The sequence below is a fragment of the Mus musculus genome, chromosome 14 (genome assembly GCF_000001635.26).
Source record: "Mus musculus strain C57BL/6J chromosome 14, GRCm38.p6 C57BL/6J".
NCBI classification, from domain to species: Eukaryota; Metazoa; Chordata; class Mammalia; order Rodentia; family Muridae; genus Mus; species Mus musculus.
In genome coordinates, this window is record NC_000080.6 from 115,821,713 (window position 1) to 115,841,673 (window position 19,961).

Below are 19,961 nucleotides of genomic sequence, written 5' to 3' on the forward strand. Positions count from 1 at the left end.
AGCACAGAGAATTTTTACCAAGCCCTTAACCTAATTATATTTGTGATACAAGTTAGACTTGGTTTATACGCACAGGGGGCCTCCAAGTGAGGCTTATCATGAGCACTGAGGGTAATAGAGACAATTGCTTTAGTGAGCCTAGGACTGTCACAGCGGCCGCACCAGAACAGATGGCTCTCCATTTATTCCAGTCTAGGGATTCAAATTGGCAGTCGTCAAACAAAAATCCTGAAAAGCATGTCAGCAGTTGTGGAAATGAGTTTTTTTTCCATAATAAGTCATTCATAGCATTCCATGGAGAGCACGCATAAAATCAGAGCTACTTGCCACCGGAGTTAATTTGCCTATTTGTATAATATGAATTGGTTTAATGTACATATTAATATTGCAATATATATGTGTATATGTGTATATGTGCATATGTGCATATGTGTGTATATATGTGTATATGTATATATGTGTGCACATGTGTATATATATGTATATATGTGTGTGCATATATATGTGTGTGTGTGTGTGTATATATATATATATATATGTATATATATATATATATATACTATTAGTAACTTGTAGTTGATACATGGCAGAATATCGCTGCTGTATTATTTTATACTAGTATATATGTATTATCCATTACTATTAGCAATATCTTCCTAGAAGTGGTTAATATTGGAGCCAGGCACAGAGGAACACACTTACTTGTAGTTCAAGTGTGCTGGGAAAGAGAAGGAGCAATTCTCAGTTTCCAGCTGTGCCGGGTTCCTATCTTCTTCCTGCTAAAACAAGGGAAATAAACAGTGGGATTGAAGGAAAGAAGGAAGGAGAGAAGGAAAGAAAGAAGAGAGAAAAGAGTAGAGACAGACAGAGAAAAGATATCTTAGTAATATATATGTATATGTGTGTATATATATATGTGTGTATATATATAATGTAGCTGCTATCACACATAATATATGCATGATATAATTCCCATATATACTACTATACAAACATGCATACATCCTAGGGGTGAATGTGCCTGTGAGTTTTTAATAGTTTTTTTTTTTTATTTATCTACACTGCTCTAAGCATAACAGTTTTAAGGCATTCATTAAGAATTAATGGTCAATTAAATTAAGAATTTAATTGGTCTTTAGGAAAACTCTCCAATAGACCACAGGATTTTGCACTATATCTGGGATACACTATTGTGAAATGACTGCATTGTTCCTAACACGTAATTAACATCTTTGGGGGAAACTAACTTTGCCACTTATTTAGACTGTGACTCAAAATTAACTATATGGGAAAACAAAAATCTTTATAGACTCCTCATTATTCAATTAATTTTCAACCAAAAGGCAAATAGAGAAGGACAAATACAAGACCTTCTGCAATAGTGTAACACTGGAATTGATGCTAGGCAGCCTGGTGCCTTCCTCCTGGTCACGGGGTAGGTAGGCACAGTTGTCTCAAGGGAAAGGTCTCTGCTATTCACTTTTTCATGTTTTCTAGGATGTGTAAGCTTGACCACAGAATGGTTGCTCTAATAGCTGGATTCTAGCTGAACCAGACTGTCTCAGCCTCCGCACAAGCATTTCCTTGAACATCCCAAACTCCAGCTGAAGTCATAACTGAGTCACAGTAGCTGTCTTCCATGAAGGAGCCATTAAGGTGGAGTTGGTGATCAGGCATGATTTTCACAGTGTCTTTTACTGCCAAAGGCTTTATCCAGTGATGCTCTCTCTGTTCCCGTGAGTGCACAAGAGCACCTAGAGTTCTAGTTTGTTCGTTATTTTTAATACTAACTCTTGCTTCTAAAGACCTAAGCCTGTTTTATGTGATCACTAGGCTCCTGCTTTGTTCTTGACCATAGAACACAACATTTTTATAAGAGACCGGTATCTGTACACATCCAACAGATAAATGCTTAGACTTGAAGCACAAAAAGACAAGGGCAACCTATAGATGCATTAACTACACTTTAAATTTTTAATTTTAAAACTAAGCTTGAATTTAAACAAAACCATATAACTTGGAATGCTTGTATTTTATTGGTTTTGCCTGAGAACAGCATGGACCTAGATGTGAATCTGAAGTCTGACATTTACTGATTCAACATCCTTTTCCTTTACATTGTACTAAATGGCTACAACATGCACATGGCATTATCACTTAAAGTGAAACCTGTAGGTGTCTATAGCCCACCTGGATGACACACAGGGAGTTTTGTGCTTCTGGGCCAAATCCTGTCCCTGCCTGCCCAGGCCAAATGGCTAGGTGGAGAGACCCATTCACCCGCAGTAATCTCTGCAGTGCTGATAGGCTCCTTGCGATTAATTAAGACTACAGTCTAAAATGGCTTTGCTAGTATCTTTTTCAACAATTGTGTTGATAGCACATACACTGTAAAATTATATTTTAACCCAAGGGGAAGGAAAACTATGAAAGACAATTGGAAAAAAATATAGAAATGCACACTTGAGTCCAATTGTCTTTTTGTGAAAGTATTTGTAGTGATGAGAAAAGACATCTCTCAATGCTTCACCTCCAGGTTTTATGATCACACGCGATCTGAACTGTGTCACAGTACTTTCTGATAGTACATGGTAAAGAGCCATTGTTTTCTCAGTGTGGAACCTATGACTTGTGAATATGGAATTTTTCCACTACTAAACCTCTATATTAATTATGATGCATCTATCATTTGTCATGAAGGTGACACCTGTCCCACACCAACGATTAACAGTGTGGGTGTGTGTCTCTGATTATTTCCAGAAGTCTAGGATAGCTCTGTCTCTTATAGTGTAAGAAAACTTACTTTATAACAGACACCTGAAATCTCCTCTATAACGCTTAAAAAATTCACTATCAGAACCAAAATACACAATTGTTGTATTAAAAAAAGTTCAGATAATAAACAGCTTCCAATTTATTCTGGGAAAGTGTTTTCTGTTTGGGGAAAAATGTAGCTAATGAGTGAATTCAATCAAGCAAACAAAAAATGAACGCAAGGTCTCTCTTGGTGTGCTGAGTAATTAATGCTTTGAATATGTGACTCATTGCTATGTGTTAATGCTAACTGCAATGGAGATTTTCCTTATTCTCATTACAGTTTTTCTCAGGTATTTTATATGCAATAGACATATATTAATTATATTCACAGGACTGTAGAAATATCACTATCTCTTTCCTGAATTTGGACCCCTCTACGTAATTTTGAATAGCACTTCTTTGTGGGGTTTCATGTTACCTTATACCTGTTGTTTATATCCATATAGGAGCCTGAGGAAAAGTAGGTGCTATTCCTTTCATTTTTCTTAGTATGTATTTATTGTATAAAACAACTGGTTTCATTATGACATTTCCATTCATGCATACTATATAGTTTAATCATATACTTCCCCTCCTCAGAAAATGTTAAAGTACTGACACACTAAATTCATATTGTGGTTTATGTAAATGGTAAGAAAATACATATTCATAGAGTATAAAGTTATAGTTTTAAACACAGCCCTCAGATGAAGTTGAAAGGAAACACAACCAAAATCCAGTGATGAGCAAGAAGAACTCAGATTTCCAATTTATCCCCAAAACTGATTTACATTAAATGCAAATCCAACAGGGAGAGTCACTGGACACTTTCAGGTGGTGATTATGGAGAGCAGATATGTAAGGGGAAGCCTGCTATGGAGAATGTAGTCTTCACAGAATCGAACTGTGAACCCTGGATCTGGTTGTCCGCACCTAAACTGTCTGAAACTTAAAAGTATCATTTAAAGTTCAAGCTGTGGTTTTCAAACTATTATCCATTATTCAAACAATAATTAAGAAGTAATTTCTTTTATAATGGTAACTCAATGTTTTATAATATGAATTAAAGTTTAAAATTCCAGAATTACTCCTTACCTGCTATAAAGTTAGCTATTAGAGAACAGTAAAACATAAGTGAAAATGAAAACAAAGGCTTGAAATTAAAGCATTAGGCCAAGTAATACATAATTATGAGAAAATTGATAGTTCGGTGATTCCATGACACTGCGACAATGTTGACTTCTCTGGGTCCAGTTTTGAATTATCGAATATTTTTTAACACCTATGCATGACTTTGCAGCTCTGTTTGTTGAAACAAAGGTGGCAAAGTAGACTACAGTCTCAGCCACAGAATCCACAGTGGGAAGAAAATTTCAACGCTTGCTTTATGGGATATATCAACTGTGCACTTTGTTTTCATTGAGGGTTTATTATAGGTAAAATTAGATTAGCAAGCAGGGTAGAATCTGTAGCATACGCGTAGATAGGATGTTTATGCATGTTCTTTCACACGGCCTTTCCAAACACTTTTAGATAATAAAAAGTCCTATTTTAATTTGGCACTGGTTCAGCCTAATGTAAAACAATGCCTTGACTCAAATCCCTCTCTAGCATAAGCTTTGCCCTCTCTCTTATCAGCCTGGCCCAGCATTAGAAGGTGACTTGCTCTTCTTTGGGGGAGCCTCTTGATGCCATGCTCAACATTTGTTAATTGCTCAAAGATCTTTGTGTAGGCTGAAAGCCTCGTGGGCTCACCCCTCTGCAACTATGCTGCCCATATTGCTGTTTATTGTTTGGTCCTTGTTAAAGCTGTCATACTGTTGAGAATTCGTGAGTGTGGCTTCTGATACTATTAGGGTACATACTCTCATAGCAAACTTTGGGATTCTCTGGCTCTTAAAATTGTTCTACTCTATCTTTCAAATGATCCTTGACCCTTTGATATAGGAGTTTTATACACACACACACACACACACACACACACACACATCTATATAGATATTGATATTGATATCGACATCTATATCAGTATCGATATAGATATATGCACACACTTTGGGCTCTGCAACTCTGCATGCTGATTGGCTGTGGTTTTACGTCCTGGTCTATTTCTATTCCAAGAAGTCATTTCCTGTGTTAGAGGTTAGAAATACACTTTGCTGTGTGTGTAGTGACAGGTACTTAGAATGGAGGTGTTATGGTAGTTTAATAAAGTGGTGGTTGTAGATTCTTATTCAAGACCTACAAATTCACTAGCTCTAGATAGGTGGTTAGATTTCCAGTACCAGGCATGATTTTCCTTATGTTGAGCAGATCTTAAGTGCAATTGGTTACCACCATGGTATATGTGCCACTGCTACACCCTGAGTGTTATGGTACCATGCTGCTCATTGCTCTGGTTTGTAGATTTCATGCTGGGTAAGACTGTTAGTCATTTTCCTGCTATGAAAGCTTACATGGTACCTCAGAGAGAAAGCTTTCAGGCCAATTTTAGCTCCAGGCTTCTGGGCCTTGTGTATAAAGTCTTGTGTCTTCAACAAATGGAAACTTACATTCTACAGCTTAGGGGTTAGCCAAAGACAGTGATAATATCTGTAATGTTTTGAGACTTGGATATAAGACTTACTTCTGACCGATAACTCAAAAGAAAGCATCTCTTACGTGCTGTTGGAATGTTTTGTTAGGTCATCTTTTGCATTTGGAGCAATGTCAGACAGATGGAAAATTGTCATTTAACCTTATATGTATATTTATATGCCGACTTACATTTCTTATATCCATTTTTTAGATAAATTGTTTATACTTCCTTATAAATTTTCAGACATCTTACTGATACCTTACCCTCTTTCTTCTGCATTTATATCCCTCTCTCTCCCTAATTAGATCACCCACCACAATTTCCCACTTCTATTTATAAGAATTTAACAGCAAGACACATTCATTCTATTTGCTGCCCTAACACACATCATTCCACTTGCTAACTTTCTCTTTGATTGTATTTATATTTTGTTTTAATCTGATCATGATTACTGTTGAAATTTATTACAGTTTATGAGTTTTTAAGAACACTCAACCTTAATTATTGTAAAAAATCCATTTCATATACTCTAAAGCATTGGTATTATTTTACCTTACAGTATTGTTGTCCAATCTGGCTTTGGTTTGGGGTAATAAGATTTGTTCATAGTGTTTTATTTTTATTAAAAATAAATTGTAGGAGCTTTGTTTCTATTTTAAGCATATCTACAGTATGAAACATTTACAATAGAGAAACGCTTCAAGCTTAGAACAGAAATCTATGGGAAATCTCTCAATACACACTCACACACACACGCATACGCACACACACACACATGCACACACGCACGCACACACACACTCACACGCACATGCACAAGTAGATTATCAAACTGCATTAGTTAAGGAGCTCCTTTAGAATTTCAGAAAGAGTGAATATTTTGTCCAGAATGAAGAGTCTCTTTTGAAGGTTAGATTTCTATATTTATTGATATGCCCTTTGATGGATCCTTTTCCAAGACAACTTTGAAAAGCAAGATTTCTGTGTGTCCTAGCTTGGTGGACTATTTCCATTTCCCATATTGCACTTCTTCTTATGATACAAGGCTTTAGCTTCTGTCATTTCACTAAAACCCACCCCTTAAGTAACCAAATGTAATCCTTAACTGCCTAAACTTAGAAACCCCAGTCAAATATTAAACATCGTTTCATTTTAAAATCTGTATTCTTTGAGAGATCTAAAGATATTATGTCTTTTAAAATATTTTATATGCTATCATTATTGGCTAGGTTTTTAGTATCCGGGCACGATTTCCCTCTTGTTAGGCAGGTTTCAACTGGAGAACTGTTGGTTACCACCAAGGTACTGGTGCCACTACTGCATCTTCAGGGATAATATGCTATGGGAGTTATTCCTTTGGTTTATAGGACTCTTGGTTGCTTCTCTCCTCTGGAAGCCTGCATGATACCACAGAGAGGAGGCTCTCTCATCAGTTCCAACTGTGAACTTTAAGTAAAGTTAGTTTTATTATTTTTATTCACACAGATATATGGGGATATTTTTTAAATGTTTCCTTAGTATGTGATATTACTATAAAAATATCATCTGAGGATTTTTTTTATTACTTAACTCCAAAACTTTGTCTTTGTTTATTCATTGTTGATTTTTTAAACTGCACACAGAATGACTTTTAATGCAAAATTATCAGCACAATTAACTAAAGATATATCCAAAATGAGTTCTATCAGTCTGCCAGGCAAAGAAGTTCACACTAATGAAGAATTTGAGTAATTGTATAAGGTATGGGGAAAATCATAACTTACCAGTGCTCTGAAGGTGAAATCTGTGATAACTTTACAGAATAACTTTTGGAGATTATCAAATTTGGAAGAACAAGGCAACATCATGGATCTGTACATAGGTGTTTGCACCACGCCCTGCTGATCATTGCCCAAGAGACAACCATCAGAGTGGCTCTGTTAAGTGTCTCCTGTGTGGGATTATGCATCACTGAGACCCTGAACACCCATACACTGCAGGATGACACTTATATGTGTGGGGATTTTTCTCCTTGGGCTGATAATATGTGTAAAAATGACTACTCAACAATTTCAAATCACTAAGCTGACTTTTCTGACACTCTGTGGAATGGACTTTGGGAGATTTTTGACTCCTCAAGACAGTGTCTTGGTTATCCAGAGAAGAAAGCAAAATGTTATGTCACTTTTGATAAAGATATATTCTGGAACATCGTCAGAAAGAAATAACCTTTCAATAATGCCTCAAAAAATAACAGGCATGTTGTCTTTCCAGCTACAGAGGAATGGTGCTCTTTAGATCCAGCTGAATTCATGCCACTGACAAAAGATCTATGGGTATGGATTTAATGATAGCAGCTTAACTCCATTTAAAAATAAATGAAAGAAAGCATCACATAGCACAGCTCCTTGTTAACGCTGCATTTTAAGGTTGAGAAAGTGTTTATTGCGGTGAAACATTAGCCTGCTACCCAGCTGCATACAGTATATATTGTGCTGTATTATTTATTTATTCAGCTTGATATTCTCCAGTTCAAAATATATACAAATGCCGAATGCTAACTGTGATTCAATTAGTGAGAAATAGAGAGAAAAACAGAGCTTTGAAGCATTAATGAAATATTAACTTAAGGTTAAATGAACACAGCATAACCAGCTACTAAAGATTCAATGCAAAGTTGGGCTTCCAAGGGGAATAAAGTTATGAATGCATGTCCTAATATTGCTACTTCTTCAAATGGTATGGCCAGGAAATTAATCTTCATGGGAAACATTTGGAAGCAATTTTTCTCAACCTTTAAATGTACTATAATTTCAATAATTTAAATACAAATATGAATTTGGAGTTTAAATATATTTATCTTGATATATGGTATGAGAAATAAAATGTGAAAGTAACCTTAATGTGAATTGATTCACAGAAGTATTGCCATTGTCATAGGATGTAGTGATTATGTGTTACCTTCAAGGCAAATTTGCCTTGAGTTGAGGTGAAAACTTAAGCTGTCTAGCTACTTTTCTTCCATCTTCTATCCATCTAAACATTTAGTTTAATAGTAGTCATATGTACATATTTATAATGAGTTCAGCTTTTGCAAGGAATTACAAATGTACAAATGTACAAACCAAATGTAATGTACCAGTTAGCACTTAATTTGATATTTCTAGTGTGAGAAACTACATGCAAATATTTGGACCTTTTGATCAAAATAATCCCTGAACAGTTTTCAGGTAGTTAATGATTAGCACGGATGTACTTAGTTGGTGGAGAATTTCTCAAAACTTGATTTGGAATGTTTACACCATTTAAGTGTGATATTTACCTAGCATCTTGGCAAATAAAACCTTTCTGCTATAACGAACCGCTTCATTGGATGTAATCATGAACAAATAAAAGTGCATAAACAAGCACATATAAAGAGAAAAACAGGTATGGATCTATAATGTTAAAATGTAATTCTTTTAAATATATTTATTGGTTTTTTATTTATTTACATTTCAAACGTTATCCTCCTTCCCAGTTTCCCCTCCACAAACCCCTTATCCCCTCCTGTGTACCCCCTGCCTCTATGAGAGTGCTCACTCACCCATCCATCCACTCCTGCCTCAGTGCCCTTGCATTCCCTTACGCTGAGTCATCGCTGAGTCATCGAGCCTCCACAGGACCAAGGGGCTCCCCTCCCATTGATGCCTGACAAGGCTATCCTCTGCTACATATCCAGCTGGAGCCCTGGTTCCCCCCCCCCCCCACCATGTGTACTTTAAAATCCTAGTCAACATGTATGAAAACCCTCAGTGCAATCCCCATGTCCGTCCACAGGTCAGACTCCAAAGGAAGGCATGCCCAAGTACACACACACACACACACACACACACACACACACACACACACACACATCTTACAATGCCATACCCTAGATTGTAACTTTTTTTTTTCTCTTGAAAGCAGTACAAATTTAAAATCAATTACAATTAACCTAGGAATTTTAAATGTGACTTTATTGAGACTTGGGTCTTCCTATGGAGTTACCCCCTCCTCCTCAGCTCCTCCCAGCCTTTCCCTAATTCAACCACAGGGATCCCGGGCTTCTGACCATTGGTTGGGTATAAGTCTATGTCTAACTTCAGCTGCTTGTTGGGTCTCTCAGAGGGCAGCCATGCAAAGCTCCTATCTTTAAGCATATTATAGTGTCAGTAGTAACTGGACAGTAAAAAAAAAAAAAAGATAAAAATCAATTAAAACAATAAAATGTGAGGTTAATGCAATATTACTCTCCACTCACTAATACTTTGTATTAATTTGGCATTATGCAATGTTGTGAATGGATTAAAACTGAACAAAGTATGTATGTAGTAGTATAAAGTTAATATATGTTTAAGAATACCCAGTGTTTCTTTACAATTCCTCATCAGGATCCCAATGAGCTAGAAAAATGCTCCTGACGATTAAAAGCGATACTGCTTCGTACCACCAGGTGGCGCCATAGTCCTCGCTGACGTTATTCAAGGAGTGCTTTGCAGAGATGAGTCCCCAAGTACAAAGACTCTGGGCTTTTAGAACATTTTATTTGAAATAATGAGACACGTGTGATTAACTTCCTAAAGAATAATTTTACTTTTGTCATTTTGGGTAAAGATGTGCACAATAAGTAAAAATGAGCAGCTGTTGAGAATAAAAGGAAGTTGCCTCATTTAGAAGCTATTAATTTCTTCCATCATTGTTCCCTCCGTTCTCAGACTTAAATACTCATATGCAGCACCTTATGATGAGAGACGAAATAAAATTTTCTTTACTCTCAAGATTTATTTTCTCTTTTTTAACCACAAATATGCGTCTCGTGTGTATTTAATTACTTTATAATGAGAATTCTACTAAAGTATTTTGGCTCTTTGTGCAGTTTGTTTGTTTGTTGTATTGGAACATGGTCCCACGTGGCCCAGACTCGCCTAGAAGTCACTGTATAGCAAAGAACGATATACTGAGTTCTTGGTCCTCAGCCTCCTCTTCCCATGTACAGGAGTTCCCTGTGTTTCTCACCACACAGCTAACCCCATTCATTCGTAAGAGTCTGCCACAACACCCCCTTCACTATCCACCCCATCACTTCCCCCCCATACACACACACTCACATGCTCAGTCTTGTGAAATCAGACGCATCAATCAGTCATTGTCTCCAATAGCTCGTCCTTGAGAGAGCAGGACTTTTACGATGACTAATAAACATATAGCATCAACAAGTTGATTTTTTCGTTTGTACCTGGATAATTTAGGAGCAGCATGCTTGAGTGGGGGCACACCTCTGAACAAGCCCTCTCCTCATTGGTTGTTAGGATGAGAGTAGGAATAGAGTAAACAGATGACAGCTTTGAAAAGAGTCAAGACAATGAGGAGAGAGGAAGCCATTGTTCAGAATGTGCATAGCCTGGCCCCTCCACTTTCTCTGAGATCCTGTGTATAAGATTAAAAGGCATTATTCCCCATTTCACTCATGGACTAGTCCCTAATCATATGTCTACTGCTTTAACACTTTATTTTTGATATGTAGGCTAAGAAGGATTGATTTGTAAATATTTACATATACTTTTTCTGAATTAAACAATTAAAATCATGACTGTGCACACTTATTTTCATTCTTAATTTGAGCGTGGAGGGAATGGCATAGTGGACACTTTATAGTAACTTCTGTTTGCTGTGTCAGCAGGGGTGGAGTTGGCAGAGTCTTCACTCCTTGACAGCCAAGCACTTTGTATACTGTTATAGAATAGAGGTCACAGGCAACCACTCCCTCTAATACTAGGTTATTTTGATAGGTGGATCCAGGGGTCACAATTTAGCCACAGAGAAGCTCAGTATCTTAGGGCACTGTGAGATCCAGTTGAGAGGTGGGGCCAACATAGCTGAGGGGTGGGGCAGCCTAAACTGTGGGGTGGGGCAGCTTAAGCTATGGGATGGGGCTGTCTAAACTACACTGATAATGTAGGGGTCAACCTAAAGATACAATCATTTCAGAATCCCAGCACTGGTGTGTGTGTGTGTGTGTGTGTGTGTGTGTGTGTGTGTGTGTGTTACCTTCAGGGCTCTAAAATGGTCCTCACAGAGGAAAAGTCAAAAGCTTCCCCCTATTTCCAGTGGAGCAATGAGGAATCACCCCCAGACCCTCATTCCTTTTAACATCCCTGCCCGTAGTAGAAACTTTGCCCGTGTCTGATGTGTAGGTTTTCATCCCAAAATAGCATACCTGGTGGAAGGAAGTCACCCAACACTGGTGAGCCCCGACCCTTCTATCCATCTGAGGAGAGTCAAGGATCACTAACTGAGTTCATAGCCTCAGAGGACATTGCTCCTCCCTAGGCAAATTACTACTGATTAAAGGTTCATCTACCCAGGGCATATCTGGTTTGCTAACAAATGAGACAAATCATAAAAAAAAAAAAAAAGGAGCAAAATATAGTTAGAAAACACTCTCCAGTGAGAGTAACACATAGTAGTAATTTCAGGATTATAAGGCTCAGTTTAAGAATGAATATCTGAGTTTAACATGGTAAAATCTTTAATGGAGGTAGGCAAAAATGCAAAAACAGGTGGATAAGGTAAGTAGAGAGAAAGATGTTCTATAAGGAAGACATAAAAAGAAGCACTAGAAAACCAAACACTGTTGCTGAAATGAAGACTCTTCAGATGGGCACAGTAGTTTGAGTTATGTAAAGAGCCCCAAGCATGAGAATATCAAAACAGAATCCTCAGAAGTTGTGGCATGAGGAGGAAAGATGTAACAAAAAGAAAGACTGTCCAGAAAAATGTGTAAAAAATACAGGAAGTAAAACATAAAACATACAGACAACAGGGGAGTAATCAGAAAGAAAGGGGGATAAATCACACTTAAAGCAGTGATGGCTGACAAATCACCCCAAATTAGTGTCAAACAAAGACTGATCCACGTAGCTCAGAAAATACCAAGCCGTATATGAGAAAACCAAACTAAACCAAGTGGACAAGGATCCACACCTTAGCTCATTGCAAAGAAGCTTCCGAACAATCAAATATATACAGTCTATTGAAGAAACAATGACAAAGTAAAAAACACACGCAGGAAGAAAACTGAAAATTACATTTAGCTTTTCAGAAACCATCCTAACCAAATGAGGAGAGAGAAAAATAATGCCAGCAGAGTAATCTATACTCTGAGGATTTACCCATCAGGAATTAAGGCAAAACTGAACACAAGCACAATTTGAAAAACTTGGTTGTTTTGTGACAAATAGTCGATAAAATATCTATACACTAAAGAGAAAAAAATGTTATAAATTATAAACCTAGATCTACATAATGACAATAATTTCATAGAATAAAAACCTAAGGAAATTAACGTCATTATATGTAACTGATCTAACACTTTTTATATTATATTAGTAATACTAGAAAAATGAAATAGAGCATGTACATTTATGAGCTATATATGTTTATATGTGCACTTATGTGTACTTAAGTATTAGTGCAGTGCACGTCCATGGGTACAAGTAACTGGACATAGGACGCTTGATACTTTGATATCATTGTCCCCTACCTGTGATATCATTGTCCCCTACCTGTGATATCATTGTCCCCTACCTGTGAACTGTAGAATATTATTTGAAAGTGATTCAGAGTAGTGATGAGCACATGGCCGAATCTTCAGGACTCCTGGTAAATGGACTCTGTGAAGAAGTGACAGGAAGTGCAACAGCACAAACACATGCATGCAATAGCACAAACACATGCATGTGCAATAGCACAAACACATGCATGCAATAGCGTGGATTCTGGAAGCTCGGAGGAGACAAAACTAGGAGCAAGCCACGGGGGCAAGCTAGTCAGGAAGGTTGTGAAGGACCGAAAGGGGGCATACATAATGAGAAAGTCACTAGTACCCATCAGGGCCATAATAGTCCTTGATGGATGTTCACCCAACAGCAGACCATCCAGGTGCATGAGACAAAGCCATCGCTGAAAAAGTGCAGAGAACTGCAGAGGTAAACATTGTATGTTATTAAGGAGTTGCAAATTAAAATAATACTGATACCCCTTTTCGCAGTCCTGAGAACAGTCAAATTTTGAACACTGGTGATGGTGAATGAATCAATGGGGACCTGCGATCATTGAGGAGGAACTGGAAAGTAAGACAGCCAGTACGCATGCAGTTTACCTTACACATTTCTGTAAGTTCTAAGAATCATACAACCCACAGTAACTGGAGGTATTAATTGAACACACAATAAAAATGGATATTTAAATCAACTATATCCATTGCTTCCCGAGATGTACATGTGCATCGTGGGATTATTCAACAACTGGAGATGAATGAGCTACCAGGCTTTGGACAAAAGCAGACAGCAGGGAGAAAAAGCCAACCTGAGAATGATATGTGATATATGGTTGTAATCTCAGAAAAGCAAAACCATGGAGGTAGTAGAACCATCAGTGGTTGCTAGGGGTGATAGAGGAAGGAAGGGGAAGAGAGAAGCACAGAGGACTCTTCGCAACATGGAAAGCTTTTTGCGTGATCTGTCAGTGCTTGTCATGGACCATTATATATTTGTCACAATGCACAGATGGCCCAACACCAAAAGGAGCTCTGAAGTCAGTGAAGGTGTTTACATGATAATATCAGTGTTGTTCCAGGACTGTGACAAATATGCCCACCTTGAATGGAAGGGTGATAAGGGGAGGCTGTGCCTGCAGGGATGGGCCATCATTCATTCTCTGGGATTTCTGCTGAATTTTGGTGTGACAATTTAACAAATTTGGCTGAATAACTCCATTAATTAAAATAATAATAGGTGGAGGGCCCATTGTTTCAAGGAATTATCCAATTATCCGTGCAATTGATTCAGCAAGTGGAGTTGCATAATAACAGTGTTTGTTCCTCTTAACATTTATCCTAATTATCTGAAAATAATAAAAAAGTCAGCAACATGAGTTTAGTTTATTTTTAATTTGGGTTGTGAAAGGAGAAAGGATTGTTCATTGAAGTATTTGGTAATTGTGGCATTGCATATCTATAGTAGACGAAAGCATTCATTAATTTCACGGGCTAAGAAATCGCGAAGAAGCTTTCCTCTTTGATTACATTATTTCTATGTCCAGGCATAAGATTGCACATTATTTAAATAGAATACATAATTTATAATAAGTGAGCAAGAAAACAGTACATTTGCATGACAAATACACACATTTTTCTATTCTTCTTTTTTCTAAAATTTGAGGTAAATTTATCTGACAACTGTAATCATGAAAAATTATTGAGAGTTTATTAAAAACACATTGAATGTTATGTTCATTTTAGAGGTTGAAAGCACACTAGTAATTCAATTTCTACATATAAATATCTGCACTGAAACAAATTATTTCCCTTTTCAGCTAAAAATAACAAAATGTACTAGTTCATAATTCAAGACAGAACGAAAGTAGTGCATTTGTGCGTAAATCATCGTGGAGTCCTCACCCTGGACTCAATCTCTGTACTCTCTCAATCACAGAATTGTGTATGCAGCTGGAGAAGATCCACAACGATATGTCAGCTTCTGATATAACATTGGAGATGAGAGGGTGTTTCAAGTATGGACTTACAATGAAAACCCACTGCTGATAATGGCTGGGAGGCTTGAAATGCAAATGTGACAACAGATATGCCACAAGGGCAGCAACTGGAGCCAGCCTGTGTGTTGTGAGGTGCTTTGATGCACCTCATGCAGGTGAAAGGGGCAAGATTTAGTTAGCTATGGCCTGGACGCTCGATTGTTTTTTTCTTATACAAATGTGGCTGACTATTCATATTCACTGTATTCTCTTTCATGAGAGTTTTTGCCTCCACAAGATCCTCCATTCTTTGTGTTGCTGTCATGGAGTGCACAACTCTTTATTGCTCAGATGTCTTAGTCCACTGACTGGTTTGTACCATAACCACAGACTAATCTGTGAAGACAATAAATGATTTCTATGGTGCTAGAGAATATGAAGTCCATGGTTAAGAATATGTATCCAGTGTGAACCTTTGTGCTTTGTCTCAACGTGGAGAAGGGCAAAGCAACACATGAGAGAGAGAGAGAGAGAGAGAGAGAGAGAGAGAGAGAGAGAGAGAGAGAGAGAGGAGAGAAGAGAGAGGATAGGTCAAACCCATCCAACTTATCAGGGAAGCACTTCCAAGAAAAAGCATTATTCTTTTCATGGCGGTGGAGTCTCCCTTACCTACTCACTACTTTCTTGTCCCCAAATTTCAATACTGCTTTTCAACTGAAGCTATATGTACCATGAACTACTACAGTTTTATTTATGCATCTCTACTTGCAAGACTGTACACATCTCTACAGTTACAGAAATAACAATCTTTGTATGTCTATAATTTTGTGCCATGGTAAACTCGGAGCCTAACCTACACCAAAAAAATGCACCATAAAATGAAAATACTTCTGCTATCTGAATAAACTAGGAGGAGGAAGAAAAAAAGAAAATATGATCATCAGTAAGTCTTTTGACAGCAAAGTTCTAAATCTTGGAGACTATTCTAACTGAAAACAGTAGAGATGCCTTGTTTGACACGTTAGAAGTTGCTTACAAGATCACTTGCTGCTGTGAACACACCCATGCAGCCCTCTCTGAGGCATCCCCTCTTGGGGATATTCCACCCACCTCCACCTGGCAAGTATAAGGGCCTCAGCTGGCTGTTTCCAGCTCCACCAGGTCTGTTGCCCTCTTTTGGCTTCCTTTGGCACCCACATGCACCCATGCACACACATGGTATATATTCACACAGATACACACTTATACACATAAACAAAATAGATATTTTAAAAATAACATGTATTTATTTGTATTGTGCAGACGTAGTGTAAAGAATTCAAAAGTAAATACTTTTAGCTTATGAAAAACTATATGTTAGGTATTTTAACATGGCTGTAGCTATCAATTCTTCAAATTTAAAAGTTTATATTTGCAAGGTCTACTCAGGCACGAGTAAATTATATGCTGAATTTAATTAAAAAAAAACAGGAAGTTTGCATAATGCATTTCATATGAAGGTTTAGCTGGTTCTTCATGTTTGTCAACTCGAAGGATTGACATTCAACCTCTTGCTCCACCTTGTATCTCTATCTAACTCTCAGGACCTAAAATGTATTGACTCCATCCAAACACCATCTTGTCTTCAGGACAGTTGATTCTCCTAATACTCAGAAAATACTATGCTTATTTTCTCAAGAAAGAAAAACTAACAGAGGGGAAGCTCGGAGTGTTAAATTGCCTTGCTGAGATACAGGTGTGATGGAGATAGACAGACATTGAGGTGTTTCCTGCTGACAGTGGCAGGAAACCCAGAGGCGACTGTTTATCTACTGCAGTGCTCAGACCACATGAGATGTGATGTGTGCACTGCTTTTCTTATTAGGAGCACACTTAGTGCCTTTACATATTTTTTTCACTAAAATTACATTCTCACTCTAAATTGCGTAATGGTGCTAGCTGGGAAAATACTCTATGAGCAACTACTATTTTCCATTCAGTGTAGCCTGCAGGTGTGTTCAAGTGCATCAGAAAATAATCAGGAAAAATAAAATCTAACTGTAAAGGAATTATCAGAGTGCACACTAGGCACTTTCTGACTTTTGTGTTAGACTTCTTTAGTGTCTCATTTCTAGTGGTACCTTTTCCACAGTGTGGTCTGAGCTATCTTTGCCCCCATATGATGTTGTGTGAGAAGAAAAGTGATTTTCATGGTCATTCTTGGATAGCTCCCTTACCAGTTATTTTCAAAGACTCTAAGATCTGTTATTGGGAGAAAATTTTGATTTATGCTAATTAACATTTGCAAAGTGTAAACCATAAATCAGAAAAGCATTAAGAGTCAAAGACATCTGCTGTAGATATATGGAAACTCTGTAGTGTTAAGAATAACTTCAAAATGTTTGCCTAAGAAATAAATATGAGATGAAGTATCTACAACATCACTCTGTAAGACTACTGTTACTTCAAAATAAACCAATATCACAATTCAATTTTATAATAAGAAATATCTATACAACACTTTATACAAATATTCTGATCGACAATCTAGAGCAAGATGTAAGATACTTTTGTTTTACAGCTGTATGTTGTGAAGCACCTAAAACCATATAAGTCAAAGCCCTGTCAATACAAAACACTAAACATCTGTGATACAAGCATACCGTCATATTAGGCAAATGATAATCTGGAGGCTGAGCCATGGGCATTGCTGTGATTTAGAGGCAACTTGAGTCTGCAAACATGGACACTGATTCAATAAATCCCAAATCAGTAAAATAAAACGGAAGCTGACGGTCAGTAAAGAAGAAGCCATAGACCATATGAGATGTGTTATGTTTAGAAGGAATGTAGTCAATATTTAATATTTTCATTAAAACATTCTTCACACTGTATAAACATGTCTTCATATAAACATGTCTTAGATTTGATTATATTTTGGTCCAACAAAATTGTTAAGTATGTGGATCTATGATTCAGGTTCAAACTATGAGGGGGTTCACATCTGCTTTCGTAGCCGCACTGTCTCCTGCACATGCTGCTACTGTACACACAAATGTAGGGCCAAAGCTAACAAAAGAGAAGAACAAATGAAGACTCAAACACTGAAGATGGCCAAGAGAACCTGTGCCAAAGAGCAAACACTGGGACAGTGTGTTTCTAGGAATGATCTCCAGGTAAATGAAATTCTGCATTTTCTAAGATGAATTATCAAGCAAATGTGTTATTTTAGCTTTTAACTCTTTGTTTGCCATGGACTCTCTCAGGCTCTCGCTGGTTAGTTCATGGTCTTCACTTTCATTTTCACCATATCGTATATGTATTATGCACTCACTGTATGCCACCAGAAAACAGCAGGGAACTCTGAGCATGACCTGGAGGTAAGAGGTTAAGCTTAATGCGAAGGGTTTGACAGGGATGCCAACATCTACACATAGAACCTTAAGAAGGAGGAATGCTGAGATTTCTTAGGCTAAGGAAGCCCACAAAACATGCACGAAAGGAGTCAGGAAGAACACAGAGGGAAATAATTAGAATTGGAGTCATTTTTCCTATTAATTTTATTTAAAAATTTAGTTTTATGTTAAGCATGTATTGGGAAACAGATGTAACCCATAATAAGCAAATACTACATGATATACTATCAGTAAAGTAATAAACATCTACTAAAAAAAACAGATATCTTTAATGCAAGTGTCCACTCACAGCTATGTATGCTGATAATGGTTGCTATTGTTTCACCTCGAAAGAATTTAGGATCACTTGAGAGATAGACAGCTAGGCATATGTGGAATGATTACCATAGTTATATGTGGAAAAATAAATCTTAGTTGTAGGTAGGACCTGAGCAGGGGACTCTGGACTAGAATAATCAAAGAAAAGAAGCTGAGCACTATATGCACTGTGCACTATATACACTATATACCCTCTACATATCATGGCTATGGATGTAGGACCTGTAACAACCCACTAACTCCATCATAAAATTCTGCATCCTGGAAGAGAGATCCCAGGTAAACCCTCTCTCCTTTAAGTTGCTTTAGTCAGGGTATTTTAGTGCAGGCACAGAAAAGTATCTAAGAGACTGATAATTTCATAAGAGTTCACCATAGAGGACATAACTTCAAGGCATATATGCTCCTTACACAGAACTACAAACATCCATGAAAATGCCTGTATATAAAAAGATCTTGATATATGGTTATATATGCTATGCATTATATATTTTAACTGAAGTGATGTTTAAGTGGGAAGTAGGTATATGATGAGATTTTCATTGTGTATTCAATTGGTCTCCAAATATAACTATAATAATATAATTATTGTACATTTGGAAACCTTATTAAAGCCTAACAGGCCTCACTGGAGGGCTTAGTCAGAAACTCCTAGAGAAACTTCACATTTGTTTGTAAAGCTTTTCCTCTGGCCCTTCTCTTCACAACCCAAGGCAACACCTTCTAGCTGCTAAGCTATTCTGTTTTCTGCTGTCTGACATGCCAACATCAACAGTGGAAACTCTGGCCTCTCTGCTCCTCTTCCATCTTCGACCCAGGGTACTGGTGAGGACTTCCTACATCATCAGCTACACATCTCACTGAGGAGCAAGGCACAAAGGCGGGAGAAGCTTTTGTTTGCACAAAACCGCAGGCAATAGAGGGGCAGATCCTTTCCTTTCAACCTGCAGAAAACATAAATATTCTATTGTGAACACCATGATCCTGAGTTAAAATAATATTTCAGTGGGAGGTTCTGTTATGTGGGAAATGTTAAGATACTCAAAAGTGTTCAGGGTAAACAATGTGAATTGTGCAACTAAAGGTGAGTGTGCTGGAAAGAAGAGGGAATATGAAGGAAGCAACAGATGTGGGATTTGGGCCAAACAGCTCTGGTGCATCCTCTGGTAACAGGAGGACCCTGTGGTACCCGCTACCCAGGGGTATCTATCATGTGTTTTATAGCTCTTTTAGTATCTTACTTTCTGCAGATGTGATTAATACCCTGACAAATGCAACTGAAGGAAGGAAGGGTTTACTTTATTTAGCTCATGGTTCAAGGTGCAGTAGATCTGGGCTGT

General features: G+C 37.5%; 1 protein-coding gene across 6 annotated transcripts in view; it reads left to right on the forward strand.

Moving 5' to 3' along the window:
* Positions 1–19,961, forward strand: part of Gpc5 (glypican 5) — a 1,432,992-nt gene that overhangs the window by 729,512 nt on the left and 683,519 nt on the right. The window contains exon 8 of one of the 6 annotated variants that reach the window (XM_006518321.3): positions 7,175–15,363. The exons of 4 other annotated variants lie outside the window; for them this stretch is intronic. In XM_006518321.3, the coding sequence (XP_006518384.1) occupies positions 7,175–7,176 (2 nt within the window). In that variant the 3' untranslated portion in view covers positions 7,177–15,363. One more of the 6 variants, XM_006518320.4, reaches the window with a different exon arrangement.